Source organism: Ovis aries, chromosome 23 (assembly GCF_016772045.2).
Source record: "Ovis aries strain OAR_USU_Benz2616 breed Rambouillet chromosome 23, ARS-UI_Ramb_v3.0, whole genome shotgun sequence".
NCBI lineage: Eukaryota > Metazoa > Chordata > Mammalia > Artiodactyla > Bovidae > Ovis > Ovis aries.
In genome coordinates, this window is record NC_056076.1 from 47,243,177 (window position 1) to 47,267,342 (window position 24,166).

General features: G+C 42.8%; 1 protein-coding gene across 1 annotated transcript in view; it reads right to left on the reverse strand.

Moving 5' to 3' along the window:
- Nucleotides 1-23,863, reverse strand: part of SKOR2 (SKI family transcriptional corepressor 2) — a 40,429-nt gene extending 16,566 nt beyond the window's left edge. Inside the window, exons 1-5 of the mRNA XM_027960880.3 lie at nt 21,218-23,863; nt 20,123-20,186; nt 19,698-19,769; nt 7,028-7,093; nt 6,549-6,647 (exon numbers count right to left, since the gene is read on the reverse strand). Coding sequence (XP_027816681.2) covers nt 6,549-6,647; nt 7,028-7,093; nt 19,698-19,769; nt 20,123-20,186; nt 21,218-23,815 — 2,899 coding nt within the window. The 5' untranslated portion in view covers nt 23,816-23,863. The remainder of the gene's footprint in view (nt 1-6,548; nt 6,648-7,027; nt 7,094-19,697; nt 19,770-20,122; nt 20,187-21,217) is intronic.
- Between the last annotated feature and the right edge of the window lie 303 nt (nt 23,864-24,166).

Below are 24,166 nucleotides of genomic sequence, written 5' to 3' on the forward strand. Positions count from 1 at the left end.
ATTTCCAAAGCCCACCACAGTGCTTGACACACGGCAGGGGCTGGTTAATGGATGAAGAATGAAAAGAGCACTGAAATATCCACCGGAAGGTCTGGATCTGCCTTGAATGACAGTTACCCGACTCGAGGCTCAGACCCTTATCCGAACAAACAAGGGTATGGAATAATGTGCTCTGTAAGGCCCTTTCCTTCTCTAGTGCTTTAAGATTTGATGACAAGGCAAATCGACTTGGTTGGGCTTCAGACACCCAGTTCTCTTTCCTGTACTGGTAGATGAGAAGTGGGTAATTTTGACTTGCACTGATAACAATTAGGAGTCAGGGGCTGTATGAGGGGCTGGAATCTACCTGCCACCTCAGGATGCTCTGGAGGTGGGTCAAAGCCCATAGACTGGGCACAAGGCAATAAGAACCAGCATTCCATCAGCATCCTTGGCCCCATGCCTGGGCCAGACACCTTCAGAAGATCAGTGTGCTTTCCAGAGGCCAGAGTACATCCCAAACAGGCATCCATCTGTGAAGACGAGACATGCCCTCTGAGCCTTGGCAGCTTCCTCTGTCCCTCTTGAGCTCCGCAGTGCCTCTGATCAGGGTGGGAACTGAGAGGGGTGGGAACGAAGTCTGCCTGAAGCTGGCTGTGCCACTTCCCTGGAATCCCAGGAGAGGCTGATTTTGGAGGAGGAAAGAGCTAAGGGCAATTTAGAGTGGAATGATGGTAGCTAGCCCTTACTTAATTCATGCTCATGGCTCTCTGATGGCATACAGTACAATTCTTTAAATTAAAATGAAAACAAAAGGCTATTAAAGTGATAGAAAAATGGTGAATATTTTTATAGAAGTGGAATAAGGAAAGGTGTCAAAGACAAAAAGCAAGCCAGAAAGACTGATAGACTTGATTAGATAAAAATTTAAAGCTTTGATGTGACAACAAATGCAAACACAAAACACCAAAGTCAACATTTTAAAATGAATTGAAGCAAAAAAAAAAATTTGCAACATGATACAGAATTAATACTTTAGTATGTAAAAAGTTCACACAAACCATAAGAAAATGAACATATCAAAAGAAATATGAGGAAAGACTATGGCATTCACAACACGTACAAAGGGACGGCAGATATAGGCAAAGTGTTTAATATCCCCAGCAATGAAAGAAAAGGAAATAATATGAGGAACCACTTTTTCCATTTAAGTTACCAAAGATCTAAAGAAAAGATGACACATGGTGTTTCAAGGATGGGAATATGAATCCAATGTTTTGGGAAAGCAACATAAAGTTTTACATCAAGAGCTTTGAAAAGATCATGTCTTTGACACAGCAGTTCTTTTAGGAGTTTATCCTAAGAAAATGATCACAGATTTGTGCAAAGTAACAATGATGTAACAATGATGTCTAAAACTTGGATAAACTTTACTGTCCAATATAAGACTACATTTATAGACTGCTGGGTAGTCAAGAAAAGAAGCTCATGTTAAGTGGAAAAAAGGAAGGTTAAAAAAAAATAGCGTGTGTAATATTTTATTTTGTTTAAACAATGACTTAATATGCATTAGAAAGGCTGCAATTCCAAAATGTTGACATTGGTTTTCTCTAGGTGACAAGATTATGGGTGATTTTTATTGTCTTTCTTTTATATTTCTGTATACTTAAACTTTTCTACAACAAGCATAAATTGGGAGATATAAAGACTGCTAACTGGCAAAAGAAAAAAACTAAAAAGTTTGCTATGCTCTAAGGCGATGAAGGCACAATTTAACTGGAGATGAAAAAATCAGTAAGCTGATTTCTCTAATGAGAATTACTTAGAGCCCAACTATTTTGGGAAGATGACAGCATAAACGGAAGTGGCAGAAGAAGTACCGAAGGCAGTCTGCCAGCCAAACACAGTGGCAACACCTGTGTTCCGCACACACGGACAGTCTGAAAAGCCAAAGAGTCTTTCAAATAGCAACAAGAAGTATCCAGCCTACATTCCTGGCACTAGAAATAAGAAGAGGACTCCTACGGTAGCTCTAATTCCCCCAGTAGAGCCTACTTATCAAGCAATAAGCTTTGGGGGCTTATTTCATTTACACAGTCTTCATTCTGTTGTCACTGCTTTTAAACGATAATAGAGACTTTTGATCCATACCATGTTTTAGAAACTCCCTTCCCTCCCTCTCCAGAGGACACTGTATAAAGAGTGAGCAAAGAAGAATTCTATGATTCTACTGATCACAGAATGAATCTAGTAACAGCCACAGGTGAAAGATGGGATGACCATATTCAGATGGACGAAATATAGTTGGGTCTTTTAAGAAGTAATCTTAAAAGGAACTTGGAAACAGATTTTTAAATAAAAATCTAAAACAATGACATGATTAACACCTACCAGTTAAGTTTTTCACAAAGCCTCGTCATTAGGCCTTCCTTGTTGCAAACCATTGGCCTTTTTACTTGGTTCTCTCAGTGCCATGAATTTGTCATCATATCTGCAAATCCAAGGACTCAGTTCATGAGTCCTTACTAATCTCCTTTATCAGTGATCCAATCTCATCATCTCTTTGACTATGACACCCGAACTTATATCAACCATTGACTGAGAGTACACTCTATGCCCACAATTTCTTGGGTGGGCAGCAACAAAGATGGTTTCCTGAGCTTATTTACAACTGTCAGATGGAGGGTGAAAGAATCAGTGAGGAGTTAACAAAAAACACCAGTGGAGCTAGGACTTCAGCAAAGCGTGCATACTGAAGGAACAGGAAGGCTTCCTGGAGGTGGCGGGACTGGAGCCATGTTCCAAACGATAAGGAACACCTAGACGAGGAACTAGACTAGAGAAACAAGGGGTGCAGAAGTGGAAAATGAGGGGTGAGGGCTGTCCGTGGGGTAGAGAGCTGAACAGGGGGAGAAGGAGAAATAAGCAGGGTGAGTGGGGCGATTATGGAGGGTTTTAAAAGCCAGTCAGGAGTCAGATTAGTTGCAATATGATCAGCACCAGAGAACCACTATAGTGCGTGGAAGATGTGGCACCAAAGGTAGATTTTTAGGAAGGCTGGGCTAGTGGCAGCAAGCAGAAAGAGCTGGAGTGGGGAAGGGAGGTAAGGACCCAGGGTTACACCCTGCAGCAGAGACATGAGAGAGAGAGAGAGAGGGTAAGGGCCTTCTCCACTGGTGACTTCATCCAGCAACATTTTGGCAGGTCCCAGGTCAGGGCTAGGCTCTGAGGTTACACTGATGGCTACTGGCAAGAGAGTAAAATGACTAGAAAATGACAGCAAAGGCCTGAATGCTGTAATAAAGGAAGGTGCCAGGTGCTGGAGGAGAAGGGAGGAAGGAGAGATTCACCAAGGAAGGCAGATACAGTGTCACAACAAAATGACAACTGGATTTGCAGCAGCAGCAACGATCAAACTGGTCCTTAGTGGGAGAGTCTGGTGGCTTGCTGGGCGCAGGGCCTCTGTCTAATTAAACACAGGATGTCGCTGCAGGATGTGGGACCCGTTGTTCTGTCACCTCAATGACTTTGACAGAGGTGAAGCTCCTCTTCATCCATTTCCTCCAACTCTTATTTCTACCCAATTCTAGATTACATTTCTCCCACCTTTCCTTAGGATCCCCTCCTGACTTCTCTTCGCTTATCTGCTCAGCTGGACAACTAAACAGAATTGTCTTGTATCAAAACCAATTTCGCTGCCTGTCCCATCCTCTATAACTACAGCCCGATAAAGCTCTAGAAGTTCTGCTTTCTAATATCAGCTGCTTTACAATAAAGCCCCTGTAGGAACATAAATATTATACTTAAAATGGTAATAGTAACAACGACTCACATTACTACGGATAAGTAACTATGCTAAACACTTTATACATTTTAATCCTTTCTGCAATGCCACAAAGTGGGCACTAGTATTGTTCTACAGCTAAAAAGGAGGTCAGGTAAAAATCTGTCTAAGGTTACTCCATGGGGAAGTCAGCGTCCAAACCTGGAGACCTGGCTACTAACCACCATGCTCTGTATTCCAGAAATGCTTTTCAAGAACTCAATGCTAATGAATAATCTCCTCTTCCTCCTCCTGCTTCCTCATCACCATCACTGTCACTGCCGATGCTATTAAGCACTTATCCTGTGCTAGGGATGTTCTCGGACTTTAATGTGGATCCTCTCATGTAGTCCTCATCTTTCTATGAGACAAGGATTATCTGGCCCATGTTACAGTTTCCAAGGTCCTACAACCAGGAAGCGGCAGAGCCACAAAGTAGCTCAGGGGATTTTGAGCCTGGAATCGTAAGTTACAGGTGATAACTTAGCCTAAGTACCTAGTATTCTAAGGGAATTAGATTTGAAGTGTCCTGACTGAATCCACCTCCTAGTAAAATGCTCTGCTTGGGTTTCCTCTCTGCTTCCTTCTGATGTGGCTTTAGTAATTCCATCCTCCCCTTTCCACCGGAGTGAAGCTAAATCTGTCTGCCAGCCTCACGGCCTCTCACACTTAGTTAACAAGCACATAATGGGCATTTGCTATTTCACTGGTGTGAAATTAACTGCCTCTTTGCGGTGGGTCTAAACCACGCATTATTCAAACTTGGGTACCCACACCACTTCCTTGGTCAGTGGAGTACACTGCAGATAAAAAGGAGTAAAACTTTTCTGTTGTTTTTTAATCTAAGTGTTTCATACACATGGCAACATAGAGGAGTCATCTTAATTCACAACGAAAGGATGAATGAGGGGTCTGAATGGAAACTGGGATTCCAACTTTTGAAAAAACAGAAACATCTGCATGTTTATGATAACTAGTAAGAAATGTACAAATTACTTAATTTCTTAAAATGATTTTGTTTTTCCTTGGCTGTGCCATGGCATGTAGGATCTTAGTTCTCTGACCAGGGATTGAACTCATGCCCCATGCAGTGGAAATACAGAGTCTTAACCACTGTACTGCCAGGGAAGTCCCAATTCCTTAAAACAGTTGATCAACTTTTATTAGTGGTAAAAATTATGGCTATCCTGGCTTCATAGGGAGTTAGGTAGACACTCCGGGGACTCACTGGGGTTTGGATCCAGTCTGCTGGATCCGCAAACTCAACAATTAGACAAACATCAGCTTAGAGGGGACACAAATCACTTAGTGTCTGCTCACTGCTGCAAGGATCTGTACAGTTTATCTTAAGGTACAGTTTTAGAAATTAGGGAATCCTGGATTATTTGGAAGCACCTGTGTTTTAAGGTCTCAAAGATATTTTAACTATGTTCCTCTTTTTCTTAGCACTACAAATGTCATGATGAGCCTAATACACTATCAAGAGCTATTGGTCATTCTCCTCCCTTTGATCTTATTCTGAGCCACAGGAGGCATTCTTCAAATTCAAAATACTCAAGTATCATCATGAGCGCCAAACCTCCCTTGTGGATACTGACAGAGCTCAAACTTGGCCAACTCTGCTGTTCGTTGTGGCCAGTACTCTCTTCCGTGATAAGCCCTCTTCATTTTTATCCCTGCTAAACATTCTGGTGCAACTTAGTCTGACATGTTACCAGGAACCCAGTACTGTTCAAACCTACTACCCAAGAGGGCAAGTCTTTCAGTCATGCTGACGATCACATTTGAGAAGCTCTGGTAGACCTTTATGTTCATACTATTAAAATCGCCACGATTACTGAAAAGTCTTTTTCCAGATAATTGCTTGTGACTCTTGCCCAGGAATTATCAACATGAGTTTTCTGATTTCTGGCTTAATAAACAAAGGGTACTGACATGCTCAAAGTCTCAGAAAAAAATTAAATGTATATAATTTAAAATATGTTTACATATTATTTTATTTCCCACTTTCCTCTCTCTGGAGAAAGGAATATGACTAAATGAAACTTCAAAAAGTTTGAAAAACACTACTGTGATGTACTGAATCATGGATGGACTTTTTGGTCAACCCATTACTTATCTAAGAGTGATTCAGAACATGACTGGAGAATTTTAGAAATCTGGACACCCATAGTAGGTCTTTCTGAAATTCTAGGACTCTGGGAGCAGAACCAAGTTTTTATGCCATAATTTCTTTTGCCAATAAATCTGAAATGAAATTTTAATGCTAAATATGGATGGAGAATCCCAAACTACTAAAATTATACTAATTTTAATTAATAAAATATAGGTATATTGAATAGTTAAATTTTAAATCTTCGTATTTCAAGCACCAGGCAGCTCTCTAGCACTATCTGAGAAAAGGAATTAACTGTTCTTTTGTTTTTCCTACCTTAGAGAAAAAAATACTTGAGTAGTTCTTTTGTTTTAAAAATATTAATATATCTATTTAAATATATCTATATATTTAAGGGTATATTTGCATACATGTTTTAAATGTACACTATATATATGCACAAACACATATCTACCAATACAATTAACACTAAAACGTTCTTATAAGAAATTTTATCTGTGAGTGGATAAAATAAATAACAGGCTATAATCTCCAGACACTAAAGACGTCACAGGAAGATCATGTACTTACACTGACTAATAAAAATGTTATCAAGTATCATAATGCAATGAAATAAAAGTGATTTCTTACTGAATACTGGGAAAGATGTATTTCCTTTTAACACTTGGAATTCTTGTTCGAGTCGTCTCCGTAAATCTATTTGTTCAAATAAAACCTTCTGAAGTTCTTCTAATAAAGAAAAAAAGAAGAGTCATTTTACTAATCTTTACAAATAACTCTCCAGAGAACTGTTATATATGGCAATTTATTATTATAAGACAAAATATTTTACTAGTTTAAAAAGTGTTGCATAGACATAGGATAGATTTTGTGCAGAAATCCATGAATATAAATCAATGTAATATATTATTTTAAAGTATTATATTACAGTGTCATGTACTGATTGATATGTATGCATTAATCTCAATTATATCCACCCAATGGTCCATATATTATTCATATGTTGCTTGTCAAGCTTAAAATATGGTGTAGAGCAAATATATCCTCCTGTTATCTCTTTAGTTTTTTAAAGCTAAGAGAAGTTCTATAGAATTAAAACTTTTCTTTACCTTTCCCCATATTTTCTACATCCTTTTTGAGTGAATGAGGTGAATTCGTCTCCTGTGTGTGTTCACCTTGTAAAAAAGGAGGAAAAAGTATTAGTTTTGTGTAGACTATTTTCTGCAAGTTTGTGCTTTCACTTTCTATCTATCTATAAAAGAGTGTATTTAATATAACTTCAAAGTGGGAGTCCTCAGAGCCAAATGTTGTCCTCATTTGCTCATGTATCTCCCCTAAACCACGGTGGGGCGGGGTCGGGTCGGGTCGTGACAGAAATGAGGTCAGAGGCCACCTACACCACGACAGTGGCTCCGGAGAGCAGACTCTCTGCGTCACCCCCTCCCGTCCCCATCACCAGCCAGTCTTTACAATGATGCTAACTGTTAGAACAGCAAAAGAGGAGGTGGAAGAGTCGCCGTTTCTGGTAGAAATCTGATCAGAAGTGAAGAAGCTTGCTGTTAACTGGAAGGCCCCCAAGACCAGAAGCAGCCTTCAGTCTTCTTGGGTCGCCAAAATGGGCAGTGAAGAAGTGGGAGGTGGCTGTAGCTGTCCCTGGGATAGAATATATGAGCCTGGTGTGTGTGTGTGCGCGCGTGCTAAGTCGCTTCAGTCGTGTCCGACTCTTTGTGACCCTATGGACTATAGCCCACTAGGCTACTCTGTCCATGGGGATTCTCCAGGCAAGAATACTGGAGTGGGTTGCCACGACTTCCTCCAGGGGATCTTCCCAACCCAGGGATCAAACCCGTGTCTCTTACATCTCCTGCATTGGCAGGCAGGTTCTTACCACTAGCGCCACCTCGGAAGCCCACCCCCCACCCTTGAAACTGCATGGACTGTAGCCCACCAGGCTCCTCTGTCCATGGAGTTTTCCAGGCAAGAATACTGGAGTGGGTAGCCTTTCCCTTCTCCAGGGGATCATCCTGACCTAGGGATCGAACCAAATTGCAGGCAGATTCTTTACCCTCTGAGCCACCAGGGAAGTGGTTTCCTAATAATTGATAGGTTGTTTAAGAGGAAATCAACCTAAGTGAAAGGTGTGAAATAAGTCATGTTACTTTCTAACAATCACATACTTACTGCTGATAATTTCTTAACAAGATAATTTCTTAGCTACTCGTCTTCAACCATACAAACTATATTATGGATAGAGCTTAGATTATTGTTCTTAACTATTTTGCAGGGGCTAACTAGAATGATAGCGAGCCAAGAAAGTGTATAGCTGAGTCATAAATTGAGTCTATATAGTCCAGAAAACATAAGCAAAGAAATGTAATCATTCAACTATCAGAATTTTTAAAAAATCTCAACTTGCTATCTGCAATTATCCAAATAATTTAATGAAGCTTTCCATTTTCCTCTAAAGAGATGTGGCAGTCCAGCAAATGTGCTCTGGGGAGGCTTCTTGAATCCCCCTCCTCTTTCCCTTGGGTTAGCTCTTCTGTGTCCTCGGTGCTGTTTCCTTGCAGCCTTCTGCACCTAGTAGGCAGCGTACTATTTGGAAATAGGTGCTCTGTCTTTTCTGTATGGCCAGTGCCTAGCACAGTGCTGGTCACATGCTAGGTATTCAGTAAAATCTTTTCAGCTGTTACTGAAAGGGACACTGGGTGGTCATGAATTCTAAATTATAGCACAGACCAGATGGATCATTTCAGTTCTCTTCTCATTGTTTTTAAATTTTCCTTCCTCAGCAAGAAATAGAATGGAAGTGGTCCTGGGGACCTGCAGGAATACTGGAGAACTTCACTGTGAAGGTAAAAATTTCTGCAAAGAGGAAAGCAGAATTTCTTCCCAAAGCCACAGCCTATATATAGTATCAAGGACAGACAGAGAAATCTTCAACATGATATTATAACCAGCGATTCTGTAGCTTACCTGATGACTGTCAGGAGTATGTATGTGCAGATGAGCATGTGTGCACATGTAAATAGAAATACACAAATGTTCACAAGCATGTGCACAGTTACAGGAAGGCGCTTCCCCTGGCTCCTCACTGTTAATAATATCCAAGGCATACCTGAATTCCTTAATGGCAGCCATTTTCTGTACCATCTAGACCATATTTGCACAAACTCATTCTCACTCTCATCTTGGACATTACCTCTCTCTACAGACTTTTGAATATTAATACTTTGGCTTTCTTCTCCATATAGTAAAATGATGAGAAAATATCTGCAAAGCATTTTACATACATATCTCAATATAATTCCTATAAATTACTATTATCTTAAAGAAAGTCTTCCCTGGTGGCTCAAATGGTAAAGAATCTGTCTCCAATGCAGGAGACCCAGGTTTGATCCCTGAGTTGGGAAGATCCCCTGGAGAAGGAAATGGGAATCCATTCCAGTATTCTTGCCTGGAGAATTCCATGGATAGAGGAAGCCTGGTGGGCTACAGTCCACCAGGCTACAAAGAGTTGGATATGACGGAGCAACTAACGAAAGAAGAGTAACATGAAGGCTGACCACAAATCACACAGACATCAATCAAGCACGCGTGCATGCGTGCTAAGGTGGTTCAGTCATGGCTGACTCTTTGTAGCCCTATGGATTGTCACTCACCAGGCTCCTCTGTCCATGGAAATCTCCAGGCAAGAAAACTGGAGTGAGTTGCAATGTTCTCCTCCAGGGGAACTTCCCCACCATGGGATTGAACCCACGTCTCTTACATTTCCTGTACTGGCCACTAGTGCCACCTGGGAAGCCCCATAAGCCAAGACAAATGGTATTTAAAAATGAAGATAAATTCATATTATGTGCCGCCTTGCTTATGTTTACTTTAAAGTCAGCTAACCAGTTAAACTCGTAGATGTTTCATATTTACATATTGAGGTTGAACAAGAAAGGAAACATGCGTGCACACATTTCTGTACTTATCTACAGAACCTAGTGAGATTTCATCATTCCACAACTTCCCCAACCACAACACATGATTTAAATGAGAGAGTTTCTGAATAAGCAACTCTAGAAGCCATTTGCTTATTAGTTTCTTTTTGATCTATTAATGTATTTTGTGGACTATTTACCTTGTATTACATTTCAACTAGATAATTAATTTCAAAAATTAATATATGATATATAAAAATGTATATCTTTTCCACTTCACAGTTAGTAAGTTTACATAGCTATGAAGCATTAAACAAATAGGTAGTAAATGAAAACTAAATAAATAACAGGCAAATCTACTGGTAACATTTATAATAAACTTCTTATCCATTTTGTGGAGGTTTTAATAATATTTTACATCAGTGTCTTTTTTAAACAGATATTTTGCTACCGCTTCTCAGGAAAATCTACCAATTTTGAGTTCAGAAGGTTCAAATGTCTCACTTACAAAGGGTTTTAAAAAGTGGGTCAGCGTTAGGTAAATAAGGAGCATAGAAGCTTCAGCTGCCTTTCATGTATCCTTTACTGGACCGTTGCCTTTTGTATATTACTAATCTGTGAAAACCAGATTCTTAATGGCGGTTAAAAATGACCTCTGGGAGCCTGGATATGTTTGTTCACTACTACTGCTAATGTTTTCCATCTGGTTAAAAGAAAAGAAAGCAGTCTAACACTAGATTAAATAAATGAGATTTAGTTGACAATGAGCTTCCCATTTTTATACATATTCCATCAGGTTAAATGCATTTTACTTCTCCAAAATTAATGAATGGGTTTGGAGACATCCTAAAACTAAAATGCTTACTATCTTCCCATTATATTCCCCCTTAAAAAAAATAAAGTTACACAAAGGCCACGGTGGAGGGGGGCATGAGATCTTAATTATAAAGAAAATGGATGAAAATAGCTTAAAGTTGGAGAATGATGGATAATTTCGGGCATAAAATCCATCTTGCAGATGGATGCGATGAAGAGCCGTGGCTCTGGATGAGTCTACACAAACGCACATTTGTGACATTGCCTGTGAAGCCTGCTCGCCCCAGGAGGGTAGAGACAGCACAATCGCACATCAGAGAAACTCCACTTCTGCTGAGTGCAGTGGAGCCCAGAGAGCCTGGAGCCACATGGTTCCTGCTTCCCTGGTCTCTCCACGGTCCTCTGGGACCAAGCAGTCCCACATCTGACCCGACCCTTGGTTCTGCCCTCACTTACACAGCCATCAGAAACTGCAAGTACAAGAGGGAGGGATGTGAGAATTCGCCATGCCAAAGCAGGCATGAGCAGTAAATAGCAGATGAAGGGGGAATTGGAGTATCCAAAGTGGGGGGAAAAAACCTTAAAAAAGCCAACATATTGACCAGGGCTACATTTCAAGTCACAATGGTAATGACTTTCTGTTAAACACCATGGCACACCTCTGCTTACAGACCCTGCAGTGGTCCCCTGTGGTCTACACTGCATGATCCACTCCAGGTTCTCCAGGGACCCTGTCCCATCCAGCTCCACCAACCTGAATTTCTTTGTCACTAAGCACAACCCTTTCCCCAAGGCAGACTTTCATTTCCCACATCTCCTGGCTCTCTTTTAGGTGGTTTCTCTTCCCTATGGTGCACCCCCACTAGTCCATCCAATATCAGAAGTCCACCAAGTGGCATTGACTCTTTCCTACGCTAGTTTGGTCTTCCTCAGCTAGAAAATCTGCTTTCTGAAGGCAGAGGAATCCTGCCCTACAGGTAACCTCCAATGCCTCTGCTCTAGGAAAGGGTACAGGTACATTCCACAAATGCTTGTAATTCGTTTAATCCAATCTGGTTTCTGAAAGAAATACAAATTAATGTTATTGTAAAACTCCAATTATCATAATGTTTTTCAAGCACTAACTCATTCCTACAGACCAAAAAAGTATATTTTGATTCACTGTACTTTCTAAGCTTTACTCTCTATTTTCAGTTAACTGGAGAAGTTTGTGATTATTTTAATTTCTGTTTCTATCTGACATTTGGAAAATTTCTTCCAGGGACAAACAAAACTATAGCACTGAATGTTAACCAAGAGATGAAAATGCTAATTCACATCCATGTCTGCTGTGGCCTCCAACTGCCAAAAGAAAAAAAAAAAAATCTTACTTTTTTAGAGCTCATTTAATTTGAAGAGCCAAATGAGTAGGTCAGATAACCTGTTCTGTTTGTTGGTGGCTGTGAGTTGGGAGGAAAAGTTGATTAAAAAGATAGTATGTTCTCAAGCTAAACTTCAATTCAATAAATAAGATCATTTAAGTCTTGTATCCTGTGTGTGCACAGGGCATCTAAGTACATAGGGTACAATATAAAATGCCTGACATTTGGATGCAGAGTAAAATTGTGGGCATTTGCCTATCCCTCCTATGGAAACACATCCTCCTTCCTTCTCCTTTTAGCCCCACTCTGTTTGCTACTCCTTATCTTGGCTGTCTCCCTTTTAGAGTCTCCTTTGAGCCTGCAAACAGCACTCAGTGGCATTACCCCAGCCAGCAGCCCCAGGGTTAGCAAGTTGCTTGTCTTTGAAAGGTCCTCTCTGTTCCCCCAGGATGGCTGTTGACAACAACTGATGAAAAACATTTGGAGAAAATGCATTTCAGAAAATGCACACTGAAGGGTAAATTCAGTCAGTGAAACTATTTTGGTTTGGGGCTGTGTCTATACACGAGATACACATGCATTCTAACACTTGGATGAGGAATAAAAAATTTCATCCACATGTTTGTCATCCATGGACACTCACGTGCTACCACATGTGTTCTGGTGCAGGGGAGCGGACCCTGAAGAGAAGGCAAGATGTGTACACAAAGCTTGTCTGCACACAGTTCCCGGGGCACTGTCATGCTCTCTGGGCTGGGCTGAGGTCCCACCCTCTGACTCCTGGCAGGCCCAGCACAAGCCTGGCATCTGTTGACTGAGAGACTCTTCTCATGTGTGTTTTACTTGTGAAGAAACACTGATTTTTCATAATTAATCTTAGTTTTATTATCTGACGTTAAGACTTCTGGAAGTTAATTTTTTGTTTCCCTAATAACCTATCTTAGAGGTACAATTTGGATGGGGTCAAAGTTAATCTACAATTTATATAACTGGTACTTTGAACAATAATCAAGATTTAGCACAATGTATGGTTTAGAGAGGTTTTTAAGAACATTCTGCATTAAGGTATAAAAAATCAATTACACAGAAAGCAAGGTTAAGTAATTTTCTCCTCTATCAGTGGGACGTGGACTTGTGTTAATTTCTTGGTGTTAAAGTCTACATTAGACTTCTCCCCTGTGACTTTTGGCACTGTAGTGAGGTCACAGAACAGAAGAGAAAAGAAAATCAATACCACTGGAGAAGGTATGCTACAAAATGAGCTAACTAAATATTAACTCCATTAACCAAAAAGAATGAACAAGAGCAAGATTAATATCGGTGGGTTTAGAGTTTGTGATCAACATTTATCGTGAGTTGCATTCACATTGCTTCTTAAATCAGCATATCAAATTTTTTTGATTAGTGAATTATGAGTTCATTTAGAATTCTCTTGAGTTCTAGAACTTGTCAATTAATGCTATTTTTAATTTTTTTCTGAAGAGTTTTAAATTGTCCTCTGTCTCCTTGAGTTTCATATATCTTATTAAAAGCCACAAAAAGAAAATGTTTTCATAAATAAAAAGAAATTTGTATCTATATTATGAGGATTAGTTCATTTCAAATACATATATTTAAATACCTCAAGTCATTGTTCATAAAAATGTTGGTAGTAATTTAGAAGTATATAAACTGAGACCCAAAGTAGTCAAAAGGCTTACCCAAAGCCATCTAGTAGATGAGAGAATTAAAACTCAGATCTACCAGTCTATGCTTTTTAGAAATTTTCTTCTTTTATTACAAAAAAAATCATAAGCGTGTTTTAAAATAGAATGGAATAATAAATCAGAGTGCCTCATCTGCTATATATTCATGAGAAGTGTAACTGCTTCTTACTATTCTCAGGAATCTGTCCATAGCATATTAAGTACACTAGAGAATCATACCAGTGAAAATCAAATTGATTTTAAAACTTCTATACATAAAACAAGATGCAGCCACGCTGAGAGTCCAATGGTGCTGGCGTTTCTACACAATGAAAGGGATTGAAATGGAGGATGACTCCACTTCACGTGATTTCCGTGACCTGCAATAGCTTTCAGCTGTCTCACCGGCTTACCCCACTGCATTCAATTTCAAATCACTTAACTTCACTGAAGTCATTCAAAAAGGATATGCAAAACTTGACTCTGGGATTGCAAGCAAAATGCTGTCATTTATACTTTTGAGTAGGTAATATTTTGACCAAACTGGCATCCCCCTAATCTTATATTACTTGCCTTTAAAGCCATGGGTCTTATTTTAAAGAGCCCTATAGATAAAGGTTCTGGATTCTGGGTGATTTTGGCTGCTTAAAACTTTGTTTGGTCCCTCTAATTACAAAGAAGTATAATATCTGCTATGAATAAGGTTAATGAACACTAATAGAAAGGATTTTTTAAAATCTTAAAAAAATGTAATTTCTTTAAAATTGCTGAAAAGTAACAGTTACCAGGGGCTTCCGTGGTGGCTCAGCTGGTAAAGAATCCAACTGCAATGCAGGAGACCCAGATTTGATCCCTTGGTTGGGAAGATCCCCTGGAGAAGGGAATGGCTACCTATTCCAGTATTCTTGCCTGGAGAATTCCATGGACAGAGAAGCCTGGTGGGCTACAGTCCACGGGGTTGCAAAGAATAGGACACAATTGAGCGACTAACACTCACTTTCACTCAACAGTTACTAAGAGGGCTGAAAGGTGGAACAAAGGCCAAACTTAATTAAAGTGGTGTACTAAAAAATCAAAGCAGAACTAAATGTTGCTAAACTGAATCTGTATTAGGGACATATTGAAGCAAGTCTTTATGTTTAGAAAAAGGTCAGAAATTTCCTGATAAACTATAATTATGATTGTCATGGGAGTGAAAAATTCATGTAAAAATAAAAAATTGCATACTGACTTGTCAGGTAGTTTAAAAAGACATTTCATTATTATACATTATACTGTATATGGACAGAAATAAAATACTGATATTATCCAATAATGATGATTGAATTAAACACTGGCTAAAGAGACATATGGCTATATAAATCTTATTGGATGTTATATTGTTTTAGATTACTACAGGATTCATACTGTCTTACAGCACATACATTTCCTCTTTTTTATTGAAAGTAACTTGAGAGCAGGGACTGGTATTGATTCTACCTCTGAATCTCTAGAGCTTGGAGAAATAGCTAGCATACAGTAGGTGTTGAAAGACGCTTGCTCCTTGGAAAAAAGTTATGACCAACCCAGACAGCTTATTAAAAAGCAGAGATATTACTTTGCCAACAAAGGTCCGTCTAGTCAAAGCTATGGTACTTCTACCAGTCATGTATGGATGTGAGAGTTGGACTATAAAGAATGCTGAGTGCCGAAGAATTGATGCTTTTGAACTGTGGTGTTGGAGAAGACTCCTGAGAGTCCCTTGGACTGCAAGGAGATCCAACCAGACCATCCTAAAGGAAATCAGTCCTGAATATTCATTGGAAGGACTGATGCTACAGCTGAAACTCCAATACTTTGGCCACCTGATGCAAAGAACTGACTCATCTGAAAAGACTTAGATGCTGGGAAAGATTGAAGTTGGGAAGAGAAGGGGATGACAGAGGATGAGATAGTTGGATGGCATCACTGACTCAATGCACCTGAGTTTGAGCACGCTCTGGGAGTTGGTGATGGACAGGGAAGCCTGGCGCGCTGCAGTTCATGGGGGTCACAAAGAGTTGGACATGACTGAGCGACTGAACTGAACAGCAGGTGTTCGGAAATATTTGGGGAGTAATTGAGTAAATAAACAAATGAATGGTATCATGTACATGTGGAAGTTAACAGTTGTTACATGGGGAAAAATAACTCCATTCACCAGCAAGGTGTTCTGGATAAAGCAGTCTATTGCTACCTCTCCAAAGCACTTCATCACAAGGCTTCATAAATTTTTTGGTTCATCTGGATTTTTGACACTTTGCTAAATGAATGGATTCTTGGAGTTTGATCTTAAGTAAGTCCCTTAATACCAAAACAGGCCAACGGGGGCCTCCTAAGTAGCTCAGTGGTCAAGAATCCGCCTGCCAGTGCCGGAGATGCAAGAGATGCAGGCTTGATCCCTGGGTCAGGAAGAGCCCTTGGAGGAGGAAATGGCAACCCACTCCAGTATGTCTTGCCTGAAAAATTTTATGGACAGAGGAGCGTGGTGAGCTGCAGTCCATATGGTTGCAGAGTTGGACATGACTGAGCAAATAAACATTCGCACATAGGTCAACTGAGTGACCATTTTGGGATTTTCTCCAGTGTGCATTCCATTGTGAAGATCATGAGTTGATCTTCCCTGCAAGCATGGACAGCCATAAGTACAGCAAGTCCTACAAAAGCCCAAACTCCCTAACACTTTTGGCAAAGGAACCATGAGGATGAAATTCTTGTGACTCTAAGATAAATTTTTAAAAATATATTCTTCACCCAAACATTTGTTCATTTCAATAATATATTTTCATCCCTTTCATGTCCCACCTGTCTCTCATTCAATACAGGATAGTAATAATACGATATAACCTACTACCTACGTGCTTCCCTGAATAATGTGAGAATGAAATTGTAATATGGAAAATCGATGTGGAACAAGTTTCTCTGGGAATCTGTATCAAATTAATTATTGTGAGGTAGGGACTAGTAATAGATCAATAGTATGACTAGGTGTTATTACCAACATAACTATTGACTGTGTTGCCCTGAGTTCCAGGCACTGAGGAATTTTTATGTGATCACAGATCCTGACTTCCTTCCTTTTGGCATTCCTATTTCCATCTGAACATCAAACGACAGTCTAGTCTGTGGTTTTGATTCACTCTCGCTATCATCCTTGATTCTAATGCCTGTTTTAGAGTTTACTGAACTTAGTAAGTATGGGGAACCAAACCCCTTCCAAGGCCAGGAGGAACTCATATTCAAATGGAACCAGTCCAGTCATGAAAATTGGAGGAAGGCAAAGAAGAGAAATTCAGTTTTTAACAAATCTACAGAGACTATTCATGCATATGGAATCAAGAAGAGATAATTCAGTAAAGAAATCAATATGTTCTAATACATTTAGATTTTTAACGGGTATATACATTTGTTGAAATGTTGATTTAAAATTTTTATAAGAATTATGAATACTAGCTATTAGGTACAAGGTAGGAAATTAAAGTTCCAAAAAGATGATTTCAGATTGTGAAACTTGGATCTTCTCATTAAATCTATGAAAACTATTTTAACAATTTAAACATCAAATTATACCACAATTTTGTACAAATTATTGATACCTCTTTAAAAACTATGTATATTTTAATCTTTTATAGAACATTTATAAAATTTTATTTTTATTTTCTTTAAAGCTTGTACCCAGAGTTAGAGCTTAGATGCAAAGAGACTTCTAATGAGTCATGCTTTAGCAAAATGAAGTCTGATGTGAATTATTCCCTAAATGTGTTATTTTATATTAAATATAGTCTAATTTGAACTTTAAAATCACCAATAGCTAACTCCAAAATAAAAACCTCCAAACTTAGGATAAACAACCTTAAAATTAAGCATATACATTACAAAGTACTAATTTTAACAAGCAACATGAAATTAAAACTTGTCTTAAGTAAATGAAAAGTGGGATCCCTATTCTGTCTCTGAGTGGGTTATACATTATTTCGAAAACATAAGTCATTGCTATATGCAAGTTTTCTTATCTTATTAGACTTCGAGCTTCATGGGGATGCTCAAAGATAGGGCTGCATATAAAATAAAATAAAAACAGATAAAAATTCCCCCCAAATTAACTTGACAGTGCCACTAGGATGTGACACTGCTTTTAAACTCTTTCCAAGCTGTGTCTATTTTGGTTAGAGAGGAATGGGAATTCTCTTAAGTGCTCACTGGTTGTACAACACCGACCTAGCAAAGGTCTCCATCCACGTCAGCTATTGAAACAGCTCGATTAATTTGTATTCACTGGGATACATATAGACTCCCATCAGTGGTTTCCAGGCATGGGAGAAATTGGGCTACTTTTAAATTTATTTTTAGCTATACAGAGCTGCTAAATATCATTTGATCTGAGGTTGAGGAATGTTTCCAAAATTGTTTTTTTATATTCATGAATGTGTTGTTTCCAGTGGCTATTAATTTCTACACATATCAAACAAAGAAAAGCAATTGACTATCCAGAAATGTCTGGGAAATGGCTAGATATTAGGGAATCAATCGAATAGAATTATAAACCCTTGTGTGTGTGTGTGTGTGTGTGTGTGTGTGTGTGTGTGCAAACCCATCAGAAATGCCTTGGTAGCAATCCTCTCCATTTCAAGCCTCAATTTTGTCAAATATCACACTTAGGGAAAAGGTAGTTTCTGGGCAAAAATCACTGCTTTTGACTTTATGTGTGCACTTTAGATTATCACAGAAAAATCCACATTTAAAAACTTCATCATGTTAGACACAGAGCAAATTCATTCGTGAAAGGTGATTAAAAAAATTTTTTTTAAGGGCTATACTTTAGTGTGAAAGTGATAAGAAAAACACTTAAAATGTGCTAACAACCAGGTAAAATCACAAGGCACAAAAGCCAGCATTGTGAATTTTATGGAGACTTGATGTGGCCAAAGACATACCACTAAATTATTCTTAGTAACTCCTTAGCATAGTCAACCCAAACTGGATGTTGATTGATATTTATATAAAATATTCAGGGAATAATTTGGAAATATCTCATAATATATACAGCTTTCTTCCTATGATATATAAAGGGTTTTTTTTTCATTAAAATAGGTGTTTTTGCCTTTTCCCATTTAAAGTATTCAGAAGTTTCCTTTATGAGAAAGTAAAAACAAAGGTTTGGAGACCTTTTCCATTGTACTTTGCTGTTATATAAGATTTCTTTAAGATCCTATTTTCTTTATTTCTGCTCCCCACACCACTCTTTTTCCTTCTCCCTCACTTCCTAGCTTGCTCTCTCTGTCTCATTTGACAGGCAAATTTGCAGACAGTGCCGCAGGATAACAACCTCGTTTGACAGTCAATTAACCGTGAATAGTCAAAGCCAAGGCAGTTTGCATTACATAAATGGAAAATTAGATTCCTTTTTCCCAAGAAACAAAACCCTCTCCTTAAGACACTGCAATAGACAACTTAGTATCAAAACTTCTAATCACGTCTTTCCCAAACCCCTTGGAGACATTTAGCAATCAGTAAAAGGTGGTTTCATTTAATTTGTATAATGTAATTTTTGTAAATGTATTATACATTTTGTGTAGAGATCATTATCATGGAGATAATATAAATGTTGGCATAGATGTCATAAAACACCTTTAATGTCTTTCTGACAGATATTAAAAGCAATAAGCTGTGATCCTTTTTAATGGAAGGTTTCTAAGAGAACATTTCAATTATTGTCATTTTATGCTTTTCCAGCCTGTTTCATTGTGTAACCTGATATATTTCTGAATTTTCTTCTGAAATATGCCCAGCAATTAATAATCTTATTGCTATTAATGTCACTGCTTTCCCATTTGTGTTTTTCTTAGTTATATCTACTAGGAATTGATTTTTTTAATCTTTACCCTTGTACTAAATATTCAGTCTTTTGATTATGAATTTCAACCCTTCTCTCTGTCATCTGACTATTCCTTCCTTCTATTTGTCCCAGCCTACCTGATCTTTCTCTCCAAAAATCTCCTGAAGCATCAGAGTCCGTGATGAAAAAGCTATGCTCCTTGTTCTTATCTAGAATCAAACAAAACACAAAATCTACAAGTGATCTGTATAGACAAGTGGGAAACAAAGATATCCAAAAATTTTAACATGTATTTGTGTATGTTTTGAGTACTGACACCATTTAAATGCAAAGAGATATGTTCAGATTGGGGACAACAGTGCTGTTATTTGAAAAATTGTCATCGCTTGGAAACTACAGAAATGCAGCTCTTTAAAATATAAACTGTGATATTTAAAAAAAACCCATAAAATTCAGTGGATGAAAACCCACAGAATGGTGGTGTGAGCAGGAAATGCTGGGTATAAGTCTCACAGAAATGATTAAATACAGGAAAGAAAACGGGGAGGTTATTTTCTTTTACCTGAAAAGTTGTTGTCGTCCTTTGTAGATAAAATAACTTGATTATTCTCCTTAGTTTTCTGATTCTGTATGGAGAAGAATTAGACACACAAATCAATGCCTGGATGAAACCATATGCTAATGTCAACAGTCAGCAGGAAGAAGCATCAATAAAAGTGACTCCGTGGAGCCTCAGGAGACTTCATTTTTTTTTTGATGATTATCTTCTTTGAATAGATATTGTGTTTAAATACAAGTGTATGACTCCATGTACCTGCCCTATCCTTTACGAAGTAGTATGTTAAACATGCACCTACTATAGACTCTGTAAAGCAACATGCCACGTTATTTGCCATATCTACACTGAGTTAGCACAGAGTCACTGGACTTTCAAGTCCTTGAGAGTGCTTTCTATGCACGCTTGAGTGAACACTGAATGCTGAGCCACTTAAATTTTACTTTGGTCTTTAGGGGTCCTGGGTAGCACTTTCTCTGAGTGGAGACTGGTTTGGGAGAAGCCAGTCTTGTTAAAGAGTCTGTCTTTTGTTTTACTGGACACAATATCTTACAGACATGTTCATTCTGGCTAGAGCTCTGGGGTTCAAGCAGCCATTAAAGCAGTTCTAACGAAACTGAATCTAACTTTTGAAGTCAAGGTATTTTTGATCTTTTGGGGTCCGGGTTGGGGGAGGCACTGAATTATAGAGAAGAAAAATAATAGGATTATTCAGACTGCACCAGTTTGTGGCCCCACTGCTTTTGGGGGAACAGCTGTGCTCAGGGGGGCGCCCCGGCTTGGGCAAAGGAGACCGGTAGACTAGAAGAAGGACTTGGTCAACTTAGGGGGTCTTTCCCAACTTCTACAAGCAGCCAACTTGAACACAGGAGGGGAAAAAGAGGCCCCAAGGCCTTCCAGAGGCTTTGAAAGAGAGAGACCAGAAACCACATTTTATGGAGGACCCTTGGTAGGAAAGAAGCCCTTCCAAACACACTGAATATTTCATTTCTGTGGGGAAATCTGGTGATTCATCTTTCCTGCGCATATGTAACCGATTCCGCCTAAAGGTGCATTTAAATAATAATAATTAGCTAGAAGGAGCCTAAAGGGGATATTTACATCTTTGTAGGAGGGCTGCTCCTCCAGTGATGGATGGTGGACCGGGCTGCCGGGGCTGCTGCCGAGGCCGCCGCTCTGTGTCTGCGAGGCCAGCGGCGGGGGCGGCGGTGGGGGCAGGTCCGGGCCGCCGGGGTCGCCCAGTTTCCCGTCCTCCTGCAGCAGCCGCGAGGAGCTCAGCGCCAGCGGGAAAGCGCCCGCGGCGGCCGGCGGGCGGTCCCGGCTGCTCCCCTTCTCCGACAGCCCTCTGCCCTGGAGGAACCGGCCGCCGCCGACCAAGGGGTCCGCTAGCAGGACCCCCGTCTCCTCGTCTTCCTCCTCGTCGTCCTCGGGCTCTCGACCTTCGTCCTCCTCCTCCTCGCCCTCGGGGGGCTTGTGGCCCTCCACGTCCACCTCCTGCTCCTCTTCCTCGTCGTCCTCGTCCTCGGAGCTGTCCTCGCTGGGGTAGCTGCAGCTGGTGCCACCGGGGGACAGGAGACCTCGGGGGTGCGGCTGCGGGGCCAGCGGCGGGGGTGGCGGGGGCGGCGGCGGCGGGGCCGCGTGGTGGCGCTCCGAGCCCGGCTCGTCGGGCTGCGGGGGCAGCAGCAGCAGCGGCGGCGACGGCGGCTGCGGGGGGTGGTGGTGGTGGTGGTGGTGGTGGTGCTGGTGCGGGGGGTGGTGGTGGTGGTGGTGATGATGCGCTGGGGCCGAGTGCGGCGCGCCCGCGGACGCCCCGTGCAGCTTGGCCAGGCTCTCCGCGTCGTCCTTGCCGCCCACCGGCCGGAAGGCGCTCGAGTGGTGGTAGCTGCCTCCGCCGGCTTTGCGCCCCTCCAGGAGGTGAGGGTGGGGGGCCGCGGGCCCTCGGGCGCCCGCGGGGCCCGCTCCGGCGGCCCCGGTCACCGAGCCCGGGTCGGCCGGGGGCGTGGAGCCCGCACTGCAGTCCCCGCCGCCGCCGCCCGGGGGCGACTCGAAGAGCGCGTCGCGGGCCCCCGCGCCGCCCGCAGGAGGCGGCTGGCCGGAGCTCGGGCCGTTGGCCACGACCGGAGGGGGCTGACCCGGCGGGGGCGCCGCTTCGGCGCCCGCGCCCGCGCCCGCGCCGCCGGGCTCGGCCAGGTCCAGGAAGGCCTGGCGCAGCAGGGCCGGGCTTTCCCCCAGCGCGCAGCCGAGCGCCGAGGGCGGCTGCGGCGGGGGCTGTAGGTACGTGGGCACCGGAAGCCCGCCCGGGGTCCGTGGAGGCCAGAACATGCAGAAGGGCGGGTAGAAGGCGTCCTTGCGGCCCGCCGGCCAAAAGAGGCCCGACAGGCCCGCCTTGGGCGCCGCGGCCGCGCCGCCCGCACCCCCCAGGGCCTCGGCCGCGGCGCCCGCGTCCTCCTTTTTGTGGCACAAGCCGAAGGCGGCGGCGGCGGCTGGGAAGGTGTAAGGATGCGGGAAGAGGCCCCCGCAGCCCGGGAACTTCTGCAGCACGCCCCCGAACGAGCCCTTGCTGGGCACCGGGATGACCGGATAGCTGCGCGGCCCTTTGGCGCCGGCCGCCGCGCCCGCGCCGGTCACGCAACCGCCCCCGGCGCCGCCCCCGGCCGCCCCGGCGCCCCCCGAGGCGGCGGCCACCGAGAGGCTGGCGGCGGCGGCGGCCGAGAGGCTGGCGGCGGCCACGACGGCCGCCTCCTGCAGCGAGTCGTCGTCGTCCTCGAAGCGCGGCCGCTTGTGATGCGGCGCGTGCGGCGCGCCGGCCAGCTCGGCCAGAGGCGGCGGCGGCGGCGGCGGGGGCGGCGCCCCCAGCAGGTGCGGGCCCAGGAGCCCCCCGCCCCCGGCCACCGCCGCCGCCGCCGCCACCGCCGCCGCCTTGACTGAGCTGAGCGGGTGGCAGGCGGGGTGCGTGCCCGGCTGGGGCAGCGCGCGCTTTCGGCTCCCGCCGTTGAACATGGCCTTGACGTCCTCCCAGGCGAAGACGAGCTCGTCCTGGGGGCTCTTGTCCGTGAGCTTGAGATGACGGCGCCACGAGTTGAAGTTGGCTGCGTCCGGCTGCGTGTACTTGGCGTCGGGCGTGCGGTGGGAGTGGAAGATGAACTTGTTGGGCGAGAAGTACATGTTGCAGTAGCTGCATTTGATGCACTTGGCGCGCGAGCTGTTGTAGCGCGCGGGGATGAAGCTGCCGCGGCAACCCCAGGCGCACTCGTGCGAAACATCGAAGGCGAAGTTGTCCGGCAGCTTGGGCGGCCTGTTTTCGCCTAGAAACGACTTGCACAAGCGCTCAGCCTCGCGCTTGGTGATCATGCCGCAGCGGCGCGAGGAGATGGGCATGGCCCCGGCGCGCCGCAGGATCTCCAGCTGCACCGGCGTGCACTGCACGCACGTGATGCCCAGCGCCACGCGGCGGTTGTGGATCTCGTTGTAGCTGAAGTTCTTGAGGAGAGTGTTGGAGATCTGTGCGAGGCATAGGCGCTCCTGCCCGTCGATCACCAGCGACACGATGGGAATGCCATAGAGGATCACCTGGCCCACCTGGTTGGGTTTCAGGTTGGCGTGGCCGGGTCGCGGCTGGCTCAGCGCGTCGGGCTGGAAGGCGCTCGACGGCGACGCCAGCAAGATGTCGTTGGGCCCCGGCAGCGGGCTGGAAGCCATCTCCTCCGCCGGGGAAGCCCGGGCCGAGCCCTCCGGGTCAGCCTTGGAGACTGGAAGGGAAAGGAGAAAGCGTTGGCTAGAGCCTTTTTAGATTACCAGAGGGGTGGGTTGTGCTGCTAACTGAAGAATTATCATAATAACTTCCTTCGGTTAAGATATAATTATCACTCGGCAAGGGGACCAAGTTTCGGACACAGGGAAGTTCTCTCAAATTTCTTCAGGTGATCCTTTGGAAACGCGGGGATTTGGAAGTACTTCAGTTCTAAATATCCCACGTAAATTTTTTAAAAAGTCACTTCCTAAGGAACTCAAGACCTTATCCCGCATTTATGGAAGCCATTAGAATAAAAT